Source organism: Fusarium proliferatum, assembly GCF_900067095.1.
Source record: "Fusarium proliferatum ET1 genome assembly, contig: FPRO_scaffold009, whole genome shotgun sequence".
Classification (NCBI taxonomy): Eukaryota; Fungi; Ascomycota; class Sordariomycetes; order Hypocreales; family Nectriaceae; genus Fusarium; species Fusarium proliferatum.
The window spans coordinates 373,098-395,332 of NW_022194798.1; the positions used below are offsets into that span (position 1 = coordinate 373,098).

General features: G+C 48.7%; 8 protein-coding genes across 8 annotated transcripts; 3 read left to right on the forward strand and 5 right to left on the reverse strand.

Moving 5' to 3' along the window:
- Positions 1–61: 61 nt before the first annotated feature.
- FPRO_15689 (uncharacterized protein) lies at positions 62–1,815 on the reverse strand (the record flags this gene model as incomplete). Its single annotated transcript, XM_031219964.1, has 2 exons — positions 62–975; positions 1,032–1,815. 2 exons carry the CDS (start codon positions 1,813–1,815, stop codon positions 62–64), a joined length of 1,698 nt encoding a protein of 565 aa, XP_031085670.1.
- Positions 1,816–2,433: 618 nt separating this feature from the next.
- Positions 2,434–4,051, reverse strand: FPRO_15688 (uncharacterized protein; the record flags this gene model as incomplete). Its single annotated transcript, XM_031219965.1, has 3 exons — positions 2,434–3,836; positions 3,885–3,972; positions 4,028–4,051. The coding sequence occupies 3 exons, from the start codon at positions 4,049–4,051 to the stop codon at positions 2,434–2,436; spliced, it is 1,515 nt and encodes a 504-aa protein (XP_031085671.1).
- An 864-nt stretch (positions 4,052–4,915) lies between these two features.
- On the forward strand, positions 4,916–6,394 carry FPRO_15687 (uncharacterized protein; the record flags this gene model as incomplete). The annotated part of the gene is made up of 1 exon (XM_031219966.1): positions 4,916–6,394. One exon carries the CDS (start codon positions 4,916–4,918, stop codon positions 6,392–6,394), a length of 1,479 nt encoding a protein of 492 aa, XP_031085672.1.
- A 330-nt stretch (positions 6,395–6,724) lies between these two features.
- FPRO_15686 (uncharacterized protein) lies at positions 6,725–8,852 on the reverse strand (the record flags this gene model as incomplete). The annotated part of the gene is made up of 3 exons (XM_031219967.1): positions 6,725–7,792; positions 7,840–8,734; positions 8,794–8,852. 3 exons carry the CDS (start codon positions 8,850–8,852, stop codon positions 6,725–6,727), a joined length of 2,022 nt encoding a protein of 673 aa, XP_031085673.1.
- A 1,063-nt stretch (positions 8,853–9,915) lies between these two features.
- On the reverse strand, positions 9,916–11,582 carry FPRO_15685 (uncharacterized protein; the record flags this gene model as incomplete). The annotated part of the gene is made up of 8 exons (XM_031219968.1): positions 9,916–10,274; positions 10,323–10,390; positions 10,436–10,818; positions 10,866–10,933; positions 10,983–11,019; positions 11,069–11,253; positions 11,303–11,435; positions 11,490–11,582. The coding sequence occupies 8 exons, from the start codon at positions 11,580–11,582 to the stop codon at positions 9,916–9,918; spliced, it is 1,326 nt and encodes a 441-aa protein (XP_031085674.1).
- Positions 11,583–12,758: 1,176 nt separating this feature from the next.
- Positions 12,759–14,161, forward strand: FPRO_15684 (uncharacterized protein; the record flags this gene model as incomplete). Its single annotated transcript, XM_031219969.1, has 3 exons — positions 12,759–13,560; positions 13,610–13,784; positions 13,831–14,161. 3 exons carry the CDS (start codon positions 12,759–12,761, stop codon positions 14,159–14,161), a joined length of 1,308 nt encoding a protein of 435 aa, XP_031085675.1.
- Positions 14,162–14,217: 56 nt separating this feature from the next.
- Positions 14,218–16,723, reverse strand: FPRO_15683 (uncharacterized protein; the record flags this gene model as incomplete). Its single annotated transcript, XM_031219971.1, has 11 exons — positions 14,218–14,358; positions 14,404–14,725; positions 14,776–15,248; positions 15,295–15,761; positions 15,813–16,022; positions 16,075–16,090; positions 16,142–16,267; positions 16,315–16,400; positions 16,447–16,501; positions 16,552–16,580; positions 16,627–16,723. The coding sequence occupies 11 exons, from the start codon at positions 16,721–16,723 to the stop codon at positions 14,218–14,220; spliced, it is 2,022 nt and encodes a 673-aa protein (XP_031085676.1).
- Positions 16,724–17,185: 462 nt separating this feature from the next.
- Positions 17,186–22,186, forward strand: FPRO_15682 (putative ABC1 transport protein; the record flags this gene model as incomplete). Its single annotated transcript, XM_031219972.1, has 11 exons — positions 17,186–17,652; positions 17,705–17,787; positions 17,835–18,202; positions 18,336–18,679; positions 18,730–18,973; positions 19,021–19,616; positions 19,661–20,006; positions 20,186–20,498; positions 20,548–21,065; positions 21,212–21,675; positions 21,760–22,186. 11 exons carry the CDS (start codon positions 17,186–17,188, stop codon positions 22,184–22,186), a joined length of 4,170 nt encoding a protein of 1,389 aa, XP_031085677.1.
- Positions 22,187–22,235: the final 49 nt, after the last annotated feature.

Consider the following 22,235-nt stretch of genomic DNA (forward strand, 5'->3'; position numbering starts at 1 on the left):
TAGACTATCTATAAATTCATTTTATCAATCTTTCATATCTCCTCCGAGCAATGGTACTTCTTTAGTCGTACACCGAGGCCTTGGACCATTTCGATCTCGCCCTGATTCTCTTGCCATAGATATAAAACACAAATGGAACAGGAATCAACAACGCTGCAAAGCCACCGGTGATACTAGACCCAGGGCCAACACCGATATTATGATACAGCGGTCCAACCACTAGCGGAAAAGCAGCTGCGAAACAGGATCGAAGAAACGTGTTGGCCGCGACAGCTGAAGCGGCGTACATAGTAAACGTATCAACGAGGTAGTTCAGCGCAGCTTGAAAAATGGTAAAGAAGCCTGTTCCCAACAAGACAAGGCCAATGCATGGAACGACCCAGTGAATATCTTTCTGAGCAGTCCATCCGATGAGGAATTGACCGCCGCTGAAAATCACGGAGCCAACCATCATAGGAGGGAGACGTTTCTCGGGGACAGCGCGGTTGCCAGCGGCGTGGTAGGCTTTGTTGTAGAGGAGCTGGTTGTACACATTTGCTCCGGCACCAAGAATGGCTCCGAGGAGAATGCAGATGAAGGGTAGTGAGGAGACTAGAATACCCCAACCTCTGATCTCTCTGAAGATGATGGGAATAGCGCCAAGCTGCATGTAGAGAATACCATAGCAGAAACTGGCGTACAGCGCAACGAGGAAGCAAATAGGCGTCATGAGGAGCTGAACAGGTCTGACCAAGAACTTTCGTGCGAGTTCAGTGATGCTAACATCCCATTCCTCAAATTTCGCATGTAGCGCCCAATTGCCTGTTTCATGACGCAGTCTCCTCGCCTTGTAGATGAGTAGTTTCGGCGGGTAACTCTCATCAACAAAAATAACAGCCAGCGTCAAAAATATGATCTGAACAATGCCAGTGAGATACTCAGTCCACCTCCAGCCAAGACTCGGGTCCTGCACAACAGCAGCTGAAACGATAGGACCTAAGACAAAAGCGTCAGCCAAGACAAACCTCACAAACTATAAAAGTCAGACTTACCGAGAACAGGACCTCCAACAACGGCCATGGCATACCCCGCCATAGCAATTCCCCTCTCCGACGGCAGAAACAAATCGCCTAGAACACCGCCTGTATTCGTCACAGGCGCTGAAGCGAAGAACGCACAGAAGAATCGTGTGATCATCAGCGTCTGAAAGTCTTTCGCGACTGCACTTCCGAAACTGAAGCATATCGCGATAAACATGGGAATAAGCACCGCTTGTCGTCGTCCGTAGACTTCACTCAACGGCGCCCAAAGCAAAGGCCCAATCCCAAACCCAACAAGAAATAGCGTTGTGCCAAGAGTTGCGGTCTGGGTGCCGACGTGGAAGTGCTTGGCTACTTGCGCCGTACCAGACGAATACGACGAAGACGCCCACGTCGCTGACATGGTAACCAACCCGTACAGCATCGTGGTCAGGATCTTCTTCTTGTTAGGCCAGTTCATCGGTCTGTACGGATCATCAGGTCCGTCGAAGTCAACGAGCTGATCCTCTGTGGTTTTGACGTGCGCGAGAGGATGAGTAAACACCGGGATAGGCCGTGATCGAATCCTCGATAAGACAGATTCTCGCCGCGACACAGTTCGCGTCATGCTTACTCCTGTGTTGGGCGCGCGAATGCTCTGCCATTCTGTGTCGCCGAGGGAGTATGTTCGAGAAATGTCGTCATTTTGATGGTTGTGGTGTGAAGACGATATGGATGATTCTTCATCGCTATGTGAAGAAGTATGAGATTCTCGGCGATCGTTGGGATCTGAATGTGCAGTTTCGACTTTCTCCATGGTTAATCCACAATTTAATTGAACTAAACTTGATCAAAAAGAGAGAAGATCACAAGTGGAATGTCGTGTATATTTATCAGAAATGATCGGGGCCAGATTCGGCGACTAGTCTCTAACACCGAGCCATGCTAAAACTCAATTTCTCCTTACAAAAATTCATCGGTGGGGACGGTCAACGAGTGGCCGTTGCAGTTACGTCATTACTATCGAGTTATGTGGCGACTTTGCCCGCTGTTCCTGATATGGGTAGCCGTTAGTGGATAAGTTGGCGTAGTGATGATTTCCGGGAATAATCTGTGAATAACCTCATCGGCACGGGAATGCCGATCGCGGCCCGAAAGTAAGCAGAAGTTCCTCAGGGTTGTTTGTGAAGACGCGAAGACGCGATGGTATCTCCGAGCCGAGATGATGATCTCGCGAGATAATTATAATTGCTTATTGTAGTACGGAGAGCTTTCGGGGATTACTGAATGGAATGCACGAACGCTTGGGAGTCGGGACCGATGAATAGGCTTTGGAAAGTTTAGTAGATCTTATGAAGTGTTTAGACTAGTTTATCATGGCACCCTGATGTTACATCAGAAGAATTTCTTGCTTGCTAAAGCTACTCTAATATCTTCAAAGCCGAGACTTGTCAGACTCGCCCTTGGCTGGCTTCCATTCAAAATGATGCTTTCCCTTGCTTGTTTCACCCCGATGTTCCTCCTTGAGATCAAACTTATGATTGCCAAAGTAATCCAGCTCCGCTTCCGTCAACTGAGTGGGCAGATCTACGGATGTGGAATACTTATAGTACTCTAAACTTTGGCTCATTGCTGGGATTACCATGTCAGCATCCAACGCTGTTAGGATGCATCGCTTCATTGACGGCAGAAGGCCGGTTAGTTGCTTTTCGAGTTGACTGTTGGATAAGAGGTTGTTCTTGCTGGTAGATTCGCTGTAGACTTTGTGAAGAAGATCCATGATACCCCCGGCTTGAATGATTGACCCGGCGCTCCAGACGTGTAGGAGGTCTTGGTAGTTGATATGCCACTCGCGTTGCTGATCCATTTCGCGAATAATCTGCAGACCCTGCGTGAAGCACAGCAATAGACTGAAGTATGTCGCCTTTCGGAGATCTTCGATGAACTCATCCCTCGAGGAGACTTCCATCGCTGAGGGCTGCCAACGTCCTGAAGCCTCAGCATTAGCAGCGCGCTGGCTCAGTTCAGCCGATGTACATCTGAACAAATGCGCACTGACGATGTTCGCAGCAGGGACGTGAAGTCTCACCGCCTCTTCACAAGACCACGTCCCCGTGCCTTCAGTATTATCAATGTCCTGCACAACCTTATCCTGAATTCTTCCCAGAACATATCGCCCCTTCTCATCTTTCGTCCTGTTGATATCAACAGCGATGTAGATCAGGAAAGTATTGTAAAGTTCCGGTGTTCCATTCCACTTCTCAAAAACACCAGCTGCTGCCTCATAGCTGAGCTGAAGACCCTTGGTAAGGATGTACCAAACTTCGGAAATAACTGACATCATGCCTTGTTCGATTCCATTGTGGATCATCTTGACATAATGTCCTGAACCGCCTGGCCCAATTGGGCTGGTGCATGGCTTTCCATCGCGATCTTTTGCCGCGACTCTTCTGAGAAGCGGCATGATAATTTCGAGGGCTTGGGGGTCGCCGCCTGGTGACATTGACGGACCGGCTCGTGCGCTCTGATAACCGCCTGAGACGCCACAACCGACATAAAAAATGCCATCTTTTGCAAGATCCGCTTGTCGTCGTTCCGTGTTGCCGTAGAACTCGTTTGAACAGTCAAGAATGATATCTCCCTTGGTCATGTACGGTCGAAGAGCCTTGACACATTCGTCGCCGGGATTTCCGTGGGGAATACTAAATATGATAATCCGTGGATGGTTCTTGGAGTAGATTTCTTCGCAGAGTTGTTGATAGCTGTGTTGGCGAAAGACTCGGGTTTCCTCGTTGACGTCCTTGACCATCTTTTCTGCTGCTTTCATATTGTATTCGCCTTAGGTTTATCAGCGACTGTCAGCTACGGTGAGGTATGTTCACATACTGATGTCGAAGTAGTAGACTTTGCAACCTTTCTCGGCAAAGAGGAGGGACATCATGGAGCCCATGCTGCCCATTCCTACCATACCTATCTGCTCATTACAGCGATTAGTAAAGAGTCAATAGTGCACTGTATCTTGAACTCACTTTTGCTATCTGTCTTTCTGACATGATGAACTGTTGTGGCGGATTTTGCGCTCGTTGTAATAGATACAAAGCTCGTTGAAGGCCAAGGAAGGGTTTACTCTCACGTCACGATGTAAACAAGAGAGCTTCCGAAATACGGCTGTAAATATAATTTCTTTTTAGCTTATTTAATAGTAGCATGTCGTCACCAGGATTTATCTCTGTGAGGACGCTTGGCGATAATCAAGGGTTGTGTCAACTTGACGTCAGAGTGAAGACTGAATGTCATCGGATTGCTGTGCTAACTCCCCTGACACCTTTTATGGGGTTTCCGCCACAAGCCTTAGGGAGCAAGAGAATATTAAACCTTGATATAGGGTATTAAAATAAACTCCGCAAAAGGTATCCTAAAATTATGCTAAGTTACCTAAGTCTTTTTGTCACTTAGTATCAAGGTCTTGAGTTTTCTTTCTTCCCTAGACTACAGAAGGTCTATTATAATTGCCATTTCACCTATTGCTGGGCCTAGTTTTATGGAGGGCAGACTCGGTTGGTGCAAGCTTTTGGGTAGACGCTTATGTCGTGGGAAAATGAAACTCATTTACCGAGTGCCCATTTTAACAGACAGGCCAGAAAGTATTTATATAGCTGCTCTGTATTTTTGTTCCTGAAATCCGCGGAATTACCCACCTGATTGCGCCATAAGGTTAAACTTTAGGCTGCAAATGAATGCGATCATGACACGATGAACCTACACAAAGTACATACGCATTTCCCCATTTTGAGAGCTTATCTGCCTGACTACCCAACTATAAGAAGCCGTCCTCCCTCCGCCCGGCGCGTTCTGTATTTCCTTCTGACACGCTTAAGCTCGAACTCTAAAATTTCATCCCACGCCCTGCGTCAACAATGGATCCATTCTCGAAACTCCCATCGCTTGTTCAGACGGAGATTCTTTTTCATCTCCAGTCTGATGCAAGTGTCAAGAAGGTAATTCAAGCCTCGCCCTCTATGCTATGGCATTTCGTCACTTACAAGAAAAGTGCCATCCGCTATATCCTGAACGGCATCGTTCCTTTTCGCACTTCTGGCGATATACTTAGTGATGCTCTGATAATTATCGATATTTCAGATCAAGCGTCGGCCAAAAGATACAAAGAAACAAAATTCTGGCAAAGCAGGAAGCTGCCGAAGGACTTCACCGTTGAGCAGCTTCAGATCCTCTGGCGCTTTTTTACCCGAATAGTCCTCTTCATTGAAGACTATACCTCAAAAGCAACAAGCGTCTATCCTCCCAGAGCTTACCTTGGCATCCCAGATGTGGTGGACGGCAGCGGAAGCTACTTTAAAGAGCAGAGACTAGAAACCGAGGTCGTCAAGTTCGCAGCCCTAACAAATGCTGAGCGGCATAGGTTCCTATCTGCCTTTACAAGATATGAGCTGCTTTGCAAGATCTTTCATCTGTGGGATACAGATTACGAAGAACAATTGGCGACAAGAAGACGACTGGCTGCAATGTGCCGAGACTCTGATTGTAGGATACTACTGTCCGTTCATGAATACTATACAGCTCTCTACGGAGCTTTGTTCGCGCATGGTGCGAATGCTTGGTTACCGGATATACCCGAGCTGTCCAGGACAGGGCCGTCGGCTGGGCATTTTGTCCCCTCTGATTACGGATTACTATTCCCTGACAATACGTACCTCGATGCTAGAGAGTATGAGAAAGACATGGATACAAACGGACTTCATTTGGCCCGATCGTTGCCCTCTTGCGGTCTAGATTGCTCAATGCAAATACTGGTTTGTGTAAGAAAGGAGTCATGGCACGACTCCATTCTTAGAACCTGGCTACGGACGTTACCTTATTCGCAGTCGATTTCATGGACCAAACTTCTCCCCGATAGCCTCACTGAGACGGAATTTCACTGCTACAGTCAAACGCGGGTAGATCAGCAAGGCCGCAGCGCCATCAATTGGGGCAGAGTCACGACATTCACGCTTGGGAATCAACGCCACGAGAAGTTGAAAGCGATCCAACTTGCCACTTACCGGCAACGAGCTTGGGGTCTATTTGATAACGACAGGCTGTATGCGAAGCATACCAACCATTTCCCAAATTTTGATGATCTTGATCGAATGCGCAGGGAATTTTCGGAGGACCGGTTTCGTGCGCCTATGCTAGAGCGCAAGCATAGGAGGTCCCAGAAATGGCAGAATTTTGAGGAGGTCTTGTATACCCCGCGTACACCATACAGTCATAAGGAAGCTATTGCTGATAGAGACACTATTGTTGGGCATTTGGGGCCTAGCGTTAGATTTTTTGGTGCCCCTAATCAGAAGCTGCCTAATAACATTAGGGAAGATTGGCGACAGGTTGCTTATTGAGAAGAGGTAGGAGAATACAATATTGTATAAAGGTAGGATAATTTACCTAATGTTTGTTTAAAATTTTCCAAGCCTCGGATGATATTTGTAACATTCATCATAAGTATACAACACTAACTGCAACCCATTCCCTAGCACGCATAGCGTTTAACATCATTATAACACAAACACACGGTGAGGCCGTAGGCGACTTGGTAAACTTTATATACATATAGATTATTTAAGAATTAAATACTGGTTTGAACTAATCGCTGTGTTGGTACAGCGGTGCTTCTACTACATGGTTGTAACGGTCACGCTACATGCAGGCAGCTAGCTTCTCGAAGTGCCCTAAGAACTTTTCGCCGCCTTGATAATCACATCGCTAGCCTTCTCGGCAACAATATACAAAGGAAGTGCGATATAGAAACCAGGAATCTTGGGGAAAACACTAGCATCAACAACGCGCAGACCCTCGGTACCCCGAACCTTGAACTCAGAGTCCAGTACAGCCATGGGATCGTCGTCAGCACCGATAGCAGCAGTGCATGAAGCATGGTGACCCCATGCCTCATCCTTGAGGAACTGTTTCGCCTTCTTCTCATTGTTCGTCTGGCTTCCGGGCCAAACTTCAGGGAACTCGCCGTCAAGAGGGATCAAGTCGTCAAAGGCCTTGCGGGCAAACTCGAAGCCTTCGTATGTGGCTTGGAGATCCTTGTCGCCTTCTCCGTTGGCGTTGATGCCAGTGTCAAAGTAGTTGAAGTTGATGATGGGCATGTCACGAGGGTCAGTTGACTTGAGAGTGACAGTACCAGCGTTGTTGCGGCTGTGAGCCTTGAGGATGATCCAAGCCCAGTGCTCGGCGTCGGCGAGTGAGTCAGCGGCATAGCCGGGGAAGTAGCCCTTGAACTTGGCTGGGGCACCAGAGATGAGAAGATCGGGCTCGTCTTCGGCGACCGAAGACTTGAGGATAATAGCGATAGCAATACCGTTGGTTCCATACACACCCTTTGTGATAGGACCAAGACCCTTCTTGTACTGCTCCAAGCAAGGGTCTGGCAGAGTCTCAAGGAAAGTACACTTCGATGTGATAACAAAGTCACTATCAGTCTTACCAATAACAGTGTTCTCATATCGATCCTGCATGTTGGTTCCAACACCAGGAAGATCGACCAGGACAGGAATCTTGAAAGAGTCAAGCTCCTTCTTGGGACCGATGCCACTGAGCTTCAGGAGTTGAGGAGTGTTGAAGGAGCCAGCAGAGATGATGACTTCGCGCTTGGCCTTGACGCTGCCGGTACCAGTGGGCTTGGCTGAGCCGGAGCGAGGATCGGCGCGGTAGAGGCTTGCGCCTTGCATGTAGTTGACGCCGACGGCACGAGGCTTGGAGCCGCTCTTGTCGAAGTTGATCTTGGTGACCTGCGAATATGTGAGTACTGAGGCGGTATACGTATTTGGTGACTTACAAGAGTATTGAGCTTGATATCAAGATGGTACTTGCGGGATCCATCTTTGTTGACAGCCTTGGCAGTGTTGAGGATAAAGTCTCGGGGACCACCACGAACGTTGTCAGTCATCGACAGAGGAACCTGGTAGAGACCGGTCTTGCTGGTTTGGCCTGGTGCATTGAGATCACGAAGCAAGACTTGGCCAAGGCCTGCGACAGTGCTCAGGACGAAGCCCAGAAGGCCCTTACCCATTGCCGAAGCAGCAGAGATGATCAGGGACAGAAGCTTCTGATCCTCAACTACCAGGGACAGTGAGGTCAGAGATGTGCCCAACCAGCCACTGAAGCCGTGGCCGATAATACTGCTAGGGAGATACATGTTCTTCTCTATCTTCTCGAAGTAAGAGCGCATGTTGTCAGGGTTCCAAGAGTCATCACCCGTAAGACTGGCAATGTAAGACCAGTCACTGTCATGAGCAGCGATAGTGATGAGGGCATTGTGACGGGTGCATCCACCGAGAGTACCAGCACGAGGATAAAGAACACCCAAAGGCTTTGCATCTTTAGGCGGGGTGAGTCCAACATAGTAGCTACCATCGGCCTTCTGGTAAACCATCTTGGAGTCCTTCTTCTGTTGCTTGGCATCAGGGTAGTGATTGACGAAGTAGTTCCACCGTGTGTCCTCGAACTCAGTCGACATGAGATGTAAGGCGGGAAGCTTCTCAACCCAGTCATCGCCAGAGTCACCGCCGGCATCAATGAGAAGGACTTTGAAGCCAGCGACGGCGAGGTTGGCGGCGACAGGGCCACCACCTGCCCCAGAACCGACGACTACATAGTCGTATTCAACGGTGGTATCGCGCTTGCCGATGAAAGGATTATGCTCCTTGGAGGAAGAACTCCATGGAACAGAACTGTCAATACTGATGTTAGTATGGATATGATGCAGTAATAGAGAGACTGGGGGACATACAAAGCAGAGGCTGAATCAGCCAGAACAGAAATGCACGTAATAACGAACGACAAACGCATATTGGCTACTCAGCGCCAAGCACTTAGAAAACCCAAAAGTGTGAATAGAATGAATGGACGGCTTTCTAGAGCATGAAGCCAGAATTCCAAATGCCGTGCCGTGCCAGGTAGATAATAAAGAGGAGAAATTAGGACCATGCCTCCCAAAATACTACCAAACCCCGCCTGTAAAAACGATCGCCAGGAGGTATTCCAGGAACAGAAGCACGCATTCAGCCTCTCACACCCGGATGGAAACGTCGGTATGAAAGCGGAACGTGGGAGTCTGATCGATTCCGCTTATCAAGAACGGGCGAAGGATTCAGTGCGCACCGATGGAGCAGATTGACGGAATCCTTCTGATGCCCGAGAAAAAAAAGAAACGAAAGACACACGAAGTAACTCGAGGCGGAGACCTTGGGGTTCGTGGCCCCTGGACTAATGAATTAACAAGGCGCAAGGTTGTACTCGCGCGTTACAGTCGTAATCGCGGTGGAGTTGGGCAGAAGGGGAAAAGGGAACTTGAAATGCCGTTGTATCTAGTTAGTGACAGGGCAGCGTGGTCAGTGTAGCATCGGCCAGGATGCGGAGATTCCACCTGTCATCTTGACAAGTGAAACAATGACTTGAAGTGGGTGATACAGGACGGTATACCTAAGTGAAATGAGAGGGTGCCAAAAATAACAGACTTCAGGTACGGATAACACAATTCCATAGACTTTAGGGATCTGCCCGAGCCGCGAATGGCGATATTCGCAGTCTAGAACATTTAATATCGCCACTTCATTACAGCAGGGCTGACCGTTGAGCTAGACTACGGGGATCAGGCATGCTTGTCCCGTCTGTGCGACGGTGTCAGTTGGTGAAACATTTCCCCGGACGATCGTAGCTATAAACGTGCAAGCCTCAACAATAACCTCTGGCCCAAGAACCCTTTTGGTTTAGACATAGTCACTAGTGCATAACATAATCAACGACAAAGAAATCTCAATTCTTGTATGTAAACAGCAATGAGTGAGTCAGGGAGACACTAAGTAACTAAACTTTTCCAGGTCACATCAAATGACACGATGATCGACACAAATCATACAGGCTCAGACGGAACAGCCGGCCTCCTCTCCGTCCACGCAGTCTCCTCGTGGCCCTGCTGCTCCCTCCCCATCTGCGTAAGTTCAATTACCGAAGAATCATCGTGGTGGCGCGAGTACCTGGTCGAGATCTCCGTCTCAATGGTGATCTGCGGCGTATTGCCGCCCTTCCTGTCACCGGTTGGTTGCTTCGACTCCTTGGAGATGTTGGCGTAGCTGTTCTTGCTGCGGTTCGTCGAGGCGAAGACCTTGGGGAAGATGATGCCGAACAGCGCGCGGATGGCGGGCATGCAGGCGCAGATTATGCCCACGGGCACTTCGATTGTGCTCCAGTATCCGATTTCAACGTAGTCCTCTGTATGCTGTTAGAGCGGAATGTGGGAGGGGGGTTGGGGAGATTTACGGGTTACGTTGCTGGTTGTTGCGTAGCTTGCTAGAGATTGAAGGCGGACTGCACTGACAATCGTGACGCTGATTTTGTTAGCGAGACAAATGGCGTTGAGGAGGAAATCTTACAAGATGCCGACGCTGAACATGAGCATGAGCTGTATCTTCTTCTTCAGCGACATCGACAGCCCATAAAGCTCCTTCAGCGGTATGACCATCGTTCCAACATCAAGAATAATGTTCAAGATCGCCGCAAACCAACCCTGTAGATTGATGTTGTTGCACTTAGCCTTGAACTCCTTGTCCCATGCTCTCCAAGCGCCCTCAATTGGTCTGCACTGGAAGATGGAAATGAGCTCAAACGTGATGAAGTATGCAACGTTCAGACCGATAAAAATCCAGCATGCCATTCGAATTCTTTTACCGGGAAAGACTTTGAGATAGAAGAGAAGAATGGAGATCTTGGTGACGGGCAACGCTCCGAGATACAGAAGTTCATCCCAGTAGAATAGCTGGTATGTGTCAGTCAGGTGAATGTGTCAGAGGGAGATGGACTCACGTAAAGAAAATCGGTGATATCATCGGGATGAACGTTCCATATGTCTTTACCAAGTCCCACGCGCGATACTGCCATCTGTTAACAGCGAATTGAGAGAATCGACAAATTTGGACTTACTCTGCACAGACAAAGCATTGAGAGGTATCATGAGAGCCTATACAATCGTGAGCGCTGGAGTAGAAGAGGCAAGCGGTGATACATACCACCGCAAAAAGCATGACCCAATCGTCGGATCCCCATGTTTGCTTCACAACAAACACTCTGGCCATGACACGCAGACCAAAGCCTATGAGGCCGAGAATTAGGAAGACGATACCGATGACCCATACCAGTGTTGTGCGATCGCGAGATGGCGCTTTGCAAGTATGCTTGGAGTAACTCTGAACCACTAACCACTCAATCAGTAGCCGCCCGGGACAGCTGGGGAACAAACTTACACAAGCTCTCCCGCACCGTACAATTCGCCGCGACGCAAACCGAGATCTTCTCATTAAGCTCAACATTTGTACAGATACAAGTAGTGTTCAGACCGCAAGGCGACTTGATTGCTTCCTCCTCAATACAGAGTGCCTACGTACGAGTTAGCCAACCGCATCTCGACGGTGGTAAAAAAGCTTCACCTACACCACAAGTTGGAGGCTCTTCGGGCGCCGCGGCGGCCGATACACCAAGCTGAAATAAAGCCAGCACTAGTGCCAGCAAACCAAGGACCTTCATTGCCGACCGGATCAAAAAGACCATAAACGGTTTGGGCCTCGGAGCGAAGAATGACAGAGAAAGAAAACAAAAACAGGTCGGAAACGCCGGGTGGATTGGTGCCTTTCAAATCAGCTCAAAACATCGACGTGCAGCAGAGGAAACAACAACATGTTAAAAACTGATGAGGAGTGTTTCGGTACAGGATATCCTGGTATGGGGAGATCAGCACCGAGCCAAAGAGCCGGTTCTGCTATCAATGTCTGCCTGGATTATGGTATGTTGCTCTAACCGATGGTACTCTACTCCATGAGGAGCTCGCAAGCTAGTCGGCAATCTCAACATTTGACCCGGTGAATAGCCCAAGTTCACTGGAACAAACTCAACTAGCCGAGAGAAAACTTGCTCTGGAATGTTACACTGTCAGCCCGACTTTTTTGCTTTTTCTTTGCGCAGGGGATGCTGGGCGATCAACAGAGCGATAATTTGGTGGGGGGTAGGGTATCCTTGTGTTGTCTAGATGGTTGACCCCTGGTGAAGTGGCAGTGACTGCGAGCAGGTTCCACTGGTTCCTTTCCGCCGGGAGAATGCCAAGTTCGCTTGCGTGATCTCCAGAGATTTGGATCATTCTGTCAAAATTGACCTGCATACTCTACATATCACGATATCTATCCCATAGTCTGCGCTGACTCGTGATTTACTCTGCACAGACTTAATTGCTCGAGCAACTTGCATTAACCATCTGAGACACAGATGTCATGCGTTATTTTAGCTTCCGAACCAAAGTCGGCACTTCACAAAAACTTATCCCCATTCATAAAGCAGCGTCACATCGGGAAACTCAAACTAGAAAACGTGAAACGCCCAACGCCCTTTAGGCAAAGTCTTTCTTCAACGGGTATTGCTTCCCCAATTCGACCTAAGTGATGTGTTTCAAGGAATTACCGAATCTGGCTGGCTTTTCCACCTACCGGCATGCTTGTCCCGGTTCCGTGGTTTGCGGCTGCGGCCTGTCAGGAGAGGGGGGAAGCAGATCTTAATATCGACTGGGACGGAATATGATTGCGCAATGAGGGTAGATAGGGAAGAAGCTGGCTAGCCAAACACATCGTATGTTTTTCTAATCCTCTCGGCATTTCTTTTACTTTCTTCACACTCGTTCTTTTGTTACACTCATTTACTATCTAGCTACTCGTCATGCAGTGGCATTACTTTCTTTCACTTTTCCTCTGCTTTGGTGTGTATGGCTTCCCATCATACCTCGAAGGTCCTGTCGGAAAGGTCGTTTCTGCAAGACTCTCGGGGAAGGTGAACGATGCGGTTCGAAGTCATGATAAGAGGCTTTCGCTTGGTCTCGCGAGCAAGCCTATTGAGGTAACTGGCGAGCACGAATTCATCCCACCCAACTTTGAAAAGGGTGACCAACGAGGGCCCTGTCCTGGCCTCAATGCGCTGGCGAACCATGGATACATCAGCCGTAAGGGTGTTACAAGTCTCGTAGAGGTAGCGGGTGCTATTAATCAAGTTTACGGAATGGGAGTAGACCTGGCTACTATCTTGGCGACAATGGGAACAGTCTTTGTCGGAAACCCTCTGTCTCTCAACCCAGGCTTCTCCATCGGCAACACCGCCAGTGGCTCACAGAATATTCTGGGTAACCTCTTCGGGCTGTTGGGAACACCACGGGGTCTGAATGGTTCGCACAACATCATCGAAGGTGATTCGTCCAACACGAGGGATGACCTGTACGTCACCGGAGATGCATCTACCATGGACATGAAGCTGTTTCAGTCGCTCTACGACATGGCTTCTGAAGAGGGTACTTATGACTTTGACGCTTTCGCAAAGCGAGCGAAGCTTCGATTCCATGAGACTGTTGCTACCAATCCCAACTTTTACTACGGGCCTTTTACGGGGATGATTGCGCGAAATGCGGGATACTTCTTTGCTTGTCGGTTGCTTTCAAACCATACTGTTGGAAGCACAGAGGACATCATGGGTAAGTGAAGTATTTCTGAACTTACAGTCAATTTGCTGATGACAGATAGACCTTGGAACACTGAAGAGTTTCTTTGCTGTCCATGAGAGAGATGGAAAGCTTGTGTACAAGCGTGGCTGGGAGAGAATACCTGAGAACTGGTACCGTAGGTCAGTTGACTACGGTCTTATCAGTCTCAACTTGGATCTTCTCAACCTGATTACCAAGTACCCTGAGCTCGGAAGGTAAGCAAACCCATGCAAACATTAAGGTATATACTAATGAATACAGCATCGGAGGCAACATGGGAGAGGTGAATAGCTACGCTGGAGTGGACGTAAGCAGCATCACTGGCGGAGTTCTCAATCTCACCAAGCTTCTTGAGGGTAACAACCTGCTCTGCTTTGTCTTTGAGATCGTCAAGACCGTTGCACCAAACTCTCTCTCGACTCTGTTCTCTATCATCGCGACTCCACTTGAACTCATCACTGACGCTCTCGGTTCCGCCGTTCTGAACCTCGCTTGCCCCGCCTTCAAGGACTTGACTGTTGGTGGACAGAGCTTTGAGGATGGAATCAAGGATAAGTTCCCTGGTGCCAGCCTGGGTTCATCTGTCATCTAATCTCTAATCATTCGACCCCTCCACAATCCAGCTCTACCTTCACAGATAGATTACTCTTACATAATACTATTAAAAAGGTTCATCACATCTATACCATATAGTGGATCATTTCCACTGTCCCAGAGACTTTCTATCGGTGCATAGATCGGATCCAGCAGTGTTGTAGAGTTCAGTACTGTAGCCTGAGCCATCTCGAGCTGCGACCGTTAGATTAGAAGCAAGGTGCCGAGATATTGACTTACCTCCTGCTCAAGACTGTGGCTCACTCCAGAAGTACAAGTTTCGTCCCCTGAGATATCATGATTTGCAGAGGGCATCATGCTTTGAGCTCCCTTCAGTGAATCCTGGTTGTCGCACTGATTGATGTATTCGCGTGCGATATATGTAAACTCACTGATAAGCGAGCCAGGCAACGTTCCTCCACTCGCGAACTCAATACGACTGAAATGTCCACCCGCAATGTTGAGTAGAGCGAGGTTACTTCTTGTGTCCGGAGACTTGGGATTGCTGATGACGTGGTCGAAAAGAACAAAGAGGGCGCAGAGTGGAACAGCTGCGATAATCCTGCAGATTGTTTAGTATACAGCGTGGCTCAGGTCATTAGTGTAACTTACCACATTGGTGTTGAGGGCTCGACGTCAACATATGTAATAATCTCGAGTACTGAACGAGAAACCTCTATGAGCTGCTCACTATGACTTGTATTTCCCATTCCGCTGCCCTGAGAGCTGTCGATCTGTAGCCGGCTCCTCAGCAAGATGAGTTTGAGGCTGCAGTAGAGATAGTTGATCCAGATCTTAACTGTACCGTGTACCGGCCTTCGAAGGAAATTGAACTGTGCCGGGTATCCTGGGCGAAATTCCTCAGCGATAGAAGCCCTCCACTGTTCAAGGTCTTCGAGGAGTTGATCAATTGTCATCAAGAAGTATTGCGATCCACTGTGGCAGACACCAGGACAAAACAGAGCATTCATCGCTCGTGACAAAAGACGGCTCTGTTGAGCGAGTATGTGCGTCCAGTTGGCGGTTCCAAGGTGGGTGTCAGGTATGTAAGGCATAGGCGCGATGATATTAGCATCGATTATAGCCTGTAAAAGTGAGCCAGAGGACCAGAAACATCATGGAATAACCTACAGAAGGGCGGCCAAAGTGGAAGCTCATGATCTTCTCTATCACGTAAACGACCCAAAATACCCTATAGAACGACTTTGCACTGGGGCCTTTGCAAAGAGAAGGTGCTAGATCTTGGGCCATACGCGCCATCTCCGTCATGATTCTATGCTCGATGGATATACAAGGTACGCCGAGACAATAAACCGCAATTGTTGTTATCGCTTGGAGAGCGACCAGTGAGCTTTTGGCCTTTGGGAGATCGGGTACCTTGGCTAATGCGACGGAGAGTAATTCCCATGCCTTTCCCTTCCCCGGTTCAAAGCTACCGCCACCGTCATGGAGACTACCGAGAGCGAGGACGGAGTGATAAAGAGCAGAGAAGGCAGTATCGTTAATGAGGATTGTGCTGAGATTAGGATCTGCGACGTTGGAGTCGAATGAGTCGCGATCTAGGTGAGGAAAGAGAGGATGGACTTGTTCATGATATACTGCAGTGAATTAGTTCCATGGTTCACCCCATTTTAGTGTAGACGACTGACTAGCTATGTATTTTGCAGCAGATAAATAGTTCATCGATGGAAGGGTTAGCTCAGGAAGATGCTCAGGCGAGGTACTGGTCGTTATCTTGGCCCTGCTGTTGATGACCGAAGACATTCGCCGTATAAGGTCATTGACCTTGTTATTCTGAAGCTTGGCCGAGAGTGTCTCGAGTCTACTGTCAGAGAAGAATGTGACACTATGAGTACCGCCTGTGAACAGTGAGCCAATGCTACAGGTAATCCGGAGGGATCGAAGACGTACTCAACAGGCCGATTCCCTGTTGCCAAGTTAGTCTTGAGCATTGATTTCATAACCATAACAAGCTCACTTTTAGAGAAAATCGTTCATCAGCATTTGGAACATCTGTTGATGATGACCCAAACAAGATCCGGTCTATGAAGAGATCATTCTGTAGAGGATGAAAGGCGGTATCTCGCTTCAGATCTGCATCAGGCTAGACGGGTTAGCTAATAAGGAACGGAAGAATCCGCTGAGACATACCACAAGATTCTGCCCAGCAGGGCTACCGTCATTGAGTTTAATGTTGGGCGACGTTTCGCTGGTAGTCAGTAATAGATTTCGATTAACTACAGGCGTTAGACATGAGAAAAACTTAGGATAGATTAGACTGACCGTTCTTCCGAAGTGGTATTTTGCGCGTCCCAAATCGACAAGTCGCGCCTCGGGTCTATGCACGTCAATCTCAGTACCACTTTGCAGCTACTGATATCCACTCACGATACAGCTCTGGCACGGCGGAGGGTAACCTGCACAATCAGCCTCAAAATTTACAAGCCCGGGTCATTGACTAACCGGAACAGCGGATCTTTCTAGCCTTGCAAGAATCACAAGCTTTGGACGTCAAGGTACTCCGGAGTCGACGTTCGGAAAGAGGTGGAGTCGGCGGCATTTTGGAAGACTCCGATAGCGATGCTGAAAAAGTAAGAAGTAACAACGGAGAAGAGAGACGGCGTTGAACAAGTTTAAGGGAGAAGATGAAGTTGATGTTTCGGCGCCGACATTCCGTTTTGGGCTTAGGGAGAGAAAGAAGTGGAGTGGATGGTGGCTTGTTTGGGTTAGTGCCGGGATCTCAACGGCGTCGCATGTGAAGACTTGATGAGATAGCAGGGTTAGAGATATCTTGAACGGCGTTGGGATATCGCTACGCATATAACACTTTAGCTATGGTATGGAGTACATGGAATAATGTTTCGGAAATTGCAAGAATGTGGGCTCATGATGACGACGTATGCAGCCGGTTTCGTAGACTTCTTATATGAAGCCGCACAACGTCTTCATTCGTTACCAACTACCTACAGGGAAAAGTAAAATTCACTCGTTCGATCTATTTCTTACTAGCCACTCCGTCAAAATGCATGAGCGTACGCCCCCCTCAACTCCCCAAGACACAGAGGCCGACACAACCGTCGAAGAAACCACCGAGCCAGTCCTCCAACTAGCCCGCACATTCTCTCTAACTCGTACATTCTCCGCCCTCTCAACCAACACCAACCCATTCGTCGCTCAAGATTCCCGCCTTGACCCCAAGTCCCCAGACTTCCAACCTGAATCATGGGTCAAAGCTCTCCTTCACGCTTTTTCCAAAGACCCGAGTAAGCATCCGCGGTATACAGCTGGCGTATCCTGGCGCAATCTTAGTGTGCATGGATTCAGCGATCCGACTGAGTTTCAGAAAGATGTCTTCAATGTTATTTGGAGAAGTCCCCTTGCTGCGCTTGATTGGTTTGCGAAGAGGAAGCAGAAGGTCAAGATTATCTCGGATTTTGATGGGCTTGTTAAGAGTGGAGAGTTGCTTCTTGTTCTGGGTCGTCCGGGGAGGTACGTCGTCAGCCATCTTAGCCATTATTATGATTCTGACATGAAATTACAGTGGCGTTTCTACACTTCTCAAGACAATCGCTGGACATACTCACGGGCTACATCTCGACGACGCATCCGAGTTCAACTACCAAGGTACTATTTCCTACTCACCCCGTTTCTCACATCGTCTAACCTTCTAGGTATCCCTTGGGATCTAATGCACCGCAACTTCAGAGGAGAAGTAATCTACCAAGCCGAAACAGACATCCACTTCCCCCAACTGACCGTCGGCGATACCCTCCTCTTCGCAGCCCTCGCCCGCACGCCCCAGCATATCGTCGCCAACATATCCCGCCACGTCTACGCTGAACACATGAGAGACGCTGTGATGGCCATGTTCGGTATCTCCAACACCCTCAACACCAAAGTAGGAGATGATTTTGTTAGAGGTGTTAGTGGCGGTGAGAGAAAGAGGGTTAGTATTGCAGAGGCGATTCTGAACCAGAGCGCCATTCAATGTTGGGATAATAGCACGAGGGGACTGGATAGTGCCACGGCGTTGGAGTTTGTGAGGAAATTGAGGCTTGGAACGAAACTTGGTGGTGCGAGTGCGGTTGTTGCGATGTATCAGGCCAGTCAGGCCGCATATGATGCAAGTACCTCCCGGTCACCTTCTGATACCGACGACTAACTATTCTCAGGAGTTCGATAAAGTCCTCCTCCTGTACGAAGGCCGCCAGATCTTCTTCGGCCCGACAAGCGAAGCGACACGATACTTTACCACGATGGGCTTCGAATGCCCTCCGCGCCAAACAACCGCCGACTTCCTAACATCCCTCACGAACCCCGATGAACGGATCGTGAGACCTGGCTTTGAGAATAAAGTACCTCGCAGTCCCGATGAATTTGCCGACGAGTGGAGAATGAGCCAGCATAGGGCTTCGCTTCTCAGTGATATCGCTGCATTTGAGATCCAGTATCCTCTCGATGGTAAACAAGTTGAGACTCTGAAGGATATTAGAAGGGCCCAGAAGGCTAAATTTACGTAAGTCACCTTCTATCAATCAGATACTGAAACATTGATTTATTTTGTAGATCTGACAAAAGCCCCTTTACCATCTCGATCCCGATGCAGATCCAGCTGTGTATTGGTCGAGGTGTCAAGAGACTTCTCGGTGACAAGACCTTCTTCGTTGTTACGATTGCAGTCAACTTTGTCATGTCGCTTGTTCTTGGCAGTGTTTACTTCAACCTACCTAGCACGGCCGAGGCTATGAACCAACGGGCCTCGGTAATCTTCTTCGCTATATTGTTCAACGGCCTCAGCAGTGCTCTGGAAGTATGTTAGTTACTTCACCGTTCTTGTTCCTACTGATGATGGTGTAGATCCTTGCTCTCTATGTCCAGCGCCCGATCGTCGAGAAGCACGCAAGATACGCTTTATACCGCCCTCTTTCCGAGTCCGTCTCTTCCATCATCTGCGATCTACCATCCAAGATCATTTCAACCCTCGCCTTTAATATTCCGTTATACTTTATGGTGCACCTCCGTCGCGATGCCTCAGCCTTCTTTATCTTTCTCCTCTTCGGTTTCACCACTACCATGACAATGTCGATGATCCTTCGAACCATCGCCCAGTCTTCCAAGACAGTCCATCAAGCCCTCGTCCCCGCTGCCATCTTCATCATCGGCTTGGTCATCTACGCTGGATTCGTCCTCCCTATTCGAAGCATGAAGGGTTGGCTCAGATGGATCAACTACGTCAACCCAATCGCTTACGCTTACGAATCTCTGATTGCGAATGAGTTCTCGGGTAGGTCTTTTGGATGTCAGACAATGATACCTTCTGGTCCGGGGTACGAGAATATCGAGCCGATGCAGCGAACATGTTCCGTTGCTGGTGCTCTGCCAGGTCGAGGTTATATCGACGGTGACTTTTTTATTGGAACTGTTTACAGATACTACTACTCGCACCTTTGGAGGTACCTTGTGGCTCCTGTCTTTTAGATAACGCTAATCAGGTTAGGAACTACGGCATCCTGATCGCTTTCATCATCTTCTTCACCTTCACCTATCTCTTTGCGGCGGAGTACTTCTCACCTGAAGCCTCCAAGGGTGAGATCCTGGTATTTCGCAAGGGCCAGGGCCCTCAGCGCAAAGGGGCATCAGACGAAGAAGCCGTCAGTTCAGATTGCCAGCCTCCGCGAGCGGCTAGCGACGACACGGTAAACCCACCGACTGAGAAACCATCAAGTTCTTCGACGTTTTGCTGGAGGAATGTCTGCTATGATGTGAAGGTGAAGGGGGAGACGCGCCGCATTCTCTCGGACGTTTATGGTTGGGTTCAACCAGGAAAACTGACTGCTTTAATGGTAAGTGATAGGGGGAGACAAGAAGGCTTAGGACCTTTATCTTAAGTGATGAAGAGAGTTAAGAAACCTAGCCTGAAGTTAGGTGACTCTTGACTGAGTTTTCCTTGGAATCCTCTTTTAAAGTCTTACGTTTTCTCGCGTGGTTTGCACTGAGCACAGACATGGGCTAACGTTCATAGGGTGCCACTGGAGCTGGCAAGACCACGCTTCTCGATGTGTTAGCTGATCGGGTCACCATGGGTGTCATCACTGGCGACATCCTTGTGAATGGACTACCTCGAGGCAAGTCATTCCAGAGAACCACGGGATACGTGCAGCAGCAAGACATCCACCTCGAGACATCTACCGTTCGGGAGGCCCTCCGTTTCAGTGCAGTTCTCAGACAACCGACTGCCATTTCCATGCAAGACAAGATTGACTATGTTGAAGAGGTGATCAACTTATTGGAGATGGGTCCTTATGCAGATGCTGTTATCGGAGTTCCAGGTAAAGGTATGTCACTCTACCAACCTATAACTGCTGCAGACGACTAACAAATCAGGTCTCAACGTAGAGCAAAGGAAGCGTCTTTCCATTGGTGTCGAGCTAGTCGCCAAACCCGAAGCCCTCATCTTTCTTGACGAACCTACCTCTGGCCTCGATAGTCAAACAGCATGGGCAATTGTATCCCTTCTCAAGAAGCTCGCGGACCACGGGTTAGCTATCCTGTGTACCATCCACCAACCATCCGGCATCATCTTTCAGCAATTTGACCGACTCTTACTTCTGGCAAAAGGTGGCAGGACTGTTTACTTTGGCGACATTGGTGATAATACCACCGCCCTGACTGGATACTTTGAGAAGCATGGTGCTGTACCTTGCCGATCAGAGGAGAATCCTGCTGAGTGGATGCTGCATGTGATTGGTGCTGCACCGGGTGCTCATACGGATCATGACTGGGTCGAGACGTGGAAGGCTAGCTCTGAGTTCGACGGTGTGCAGAAGGAGCTTGGCAACTTAAGTCAGTCGAGGCATGTCTCTAGCGAAGCAGACACAGAGGATACCTCTTACGCTGCTTCGGTATCACAGCAGTTCCTGGCTTGCACCCAGCGCGTGGCCCAGCAATACTGGAGAACACCGACCTACATCTACTCGAAACTATCCCTTTGCTTCATCACGGCAAGTCAGCCACTCCCCTTTCACAAGCATTTACTAACACGTCTCAGAGTCTTTTCATCGGCCTCTCTTTCCAGAACTCCCCACTCTCTCTCCAAGGTCTCCAGAACCAACTCTTCTCGATCTTCATGCTCCTCGTAATCTTCGCATTCTTAACCTACCAAACCATGCCCGGTTTCGTCACCCAACGCACGCTGTACGAAGGCCGTGAAAGCTCTTCCAAAACATATGCTTGGTATAACCTTATTCTCGCCAACACGGTCATCGAAATGGCTTGGAATTCTGTGGCATCTTTGGTAGTCTATCTTCCGTTTTACTTTCTCGTTGGTATGTATGATAATGGTCGTATTACGGATACACAGCATGAAAGAGGATCCTTCATGTTTCTCTTGACGTGGGCTTTTATGGTGTATGAGGGGACTTTCTCGCATATGTGTGTCGCTGGGGCGCCGACTGCTGAGGTTGGAGCGACCTTTGGTTTGTTCCTGTTTATGATGTCTCTTGTGTTCTGCGGGTAAGTCACTTACTTCCACAATCCTTTATGTTCTATCTTCTCATGTCTTCTAATCTTTTCTAAGATCTTCTAACATTTGCATAGTGTTCTCGTCCCATATTCGGGCCTCCCCGGATTCTGGACCTTCATGTACCGTGTTTCCCCGTTGACATACCTCATCGGTGCCATGATCTCGAACGGCGTCGGTAGGCAAGAGGTCACCTGCTCAGAAATTGAGTTTCTGCAGTTCCAAACTCCAGCGAACCTCACTTGCGGTGAGTATGTCGGACAGTTCGTTCAGGCGGTGGGCGGTGCGCTATCAAACCCAGGATCGAACCAGACTTGCCTCTACTGTCCGATTGCGTCAACCGATACATACCTTGGAACTCTCAGTATTCGATACAGTGAGAGATGGAGAAACTTTGGTCTGCTGTGGGCCTTTATTTTGTTCGATATCGTTGCAGCATTAGGAGCATATTGGTTGATCAGGGTGCCCAAGAAGGGAACGGGATTATTGTTTTGGAAGAAGTAGCCTCTCATAGGGTATCTAGTAGTCTCGGTACAACATATAAAGAGGTTGT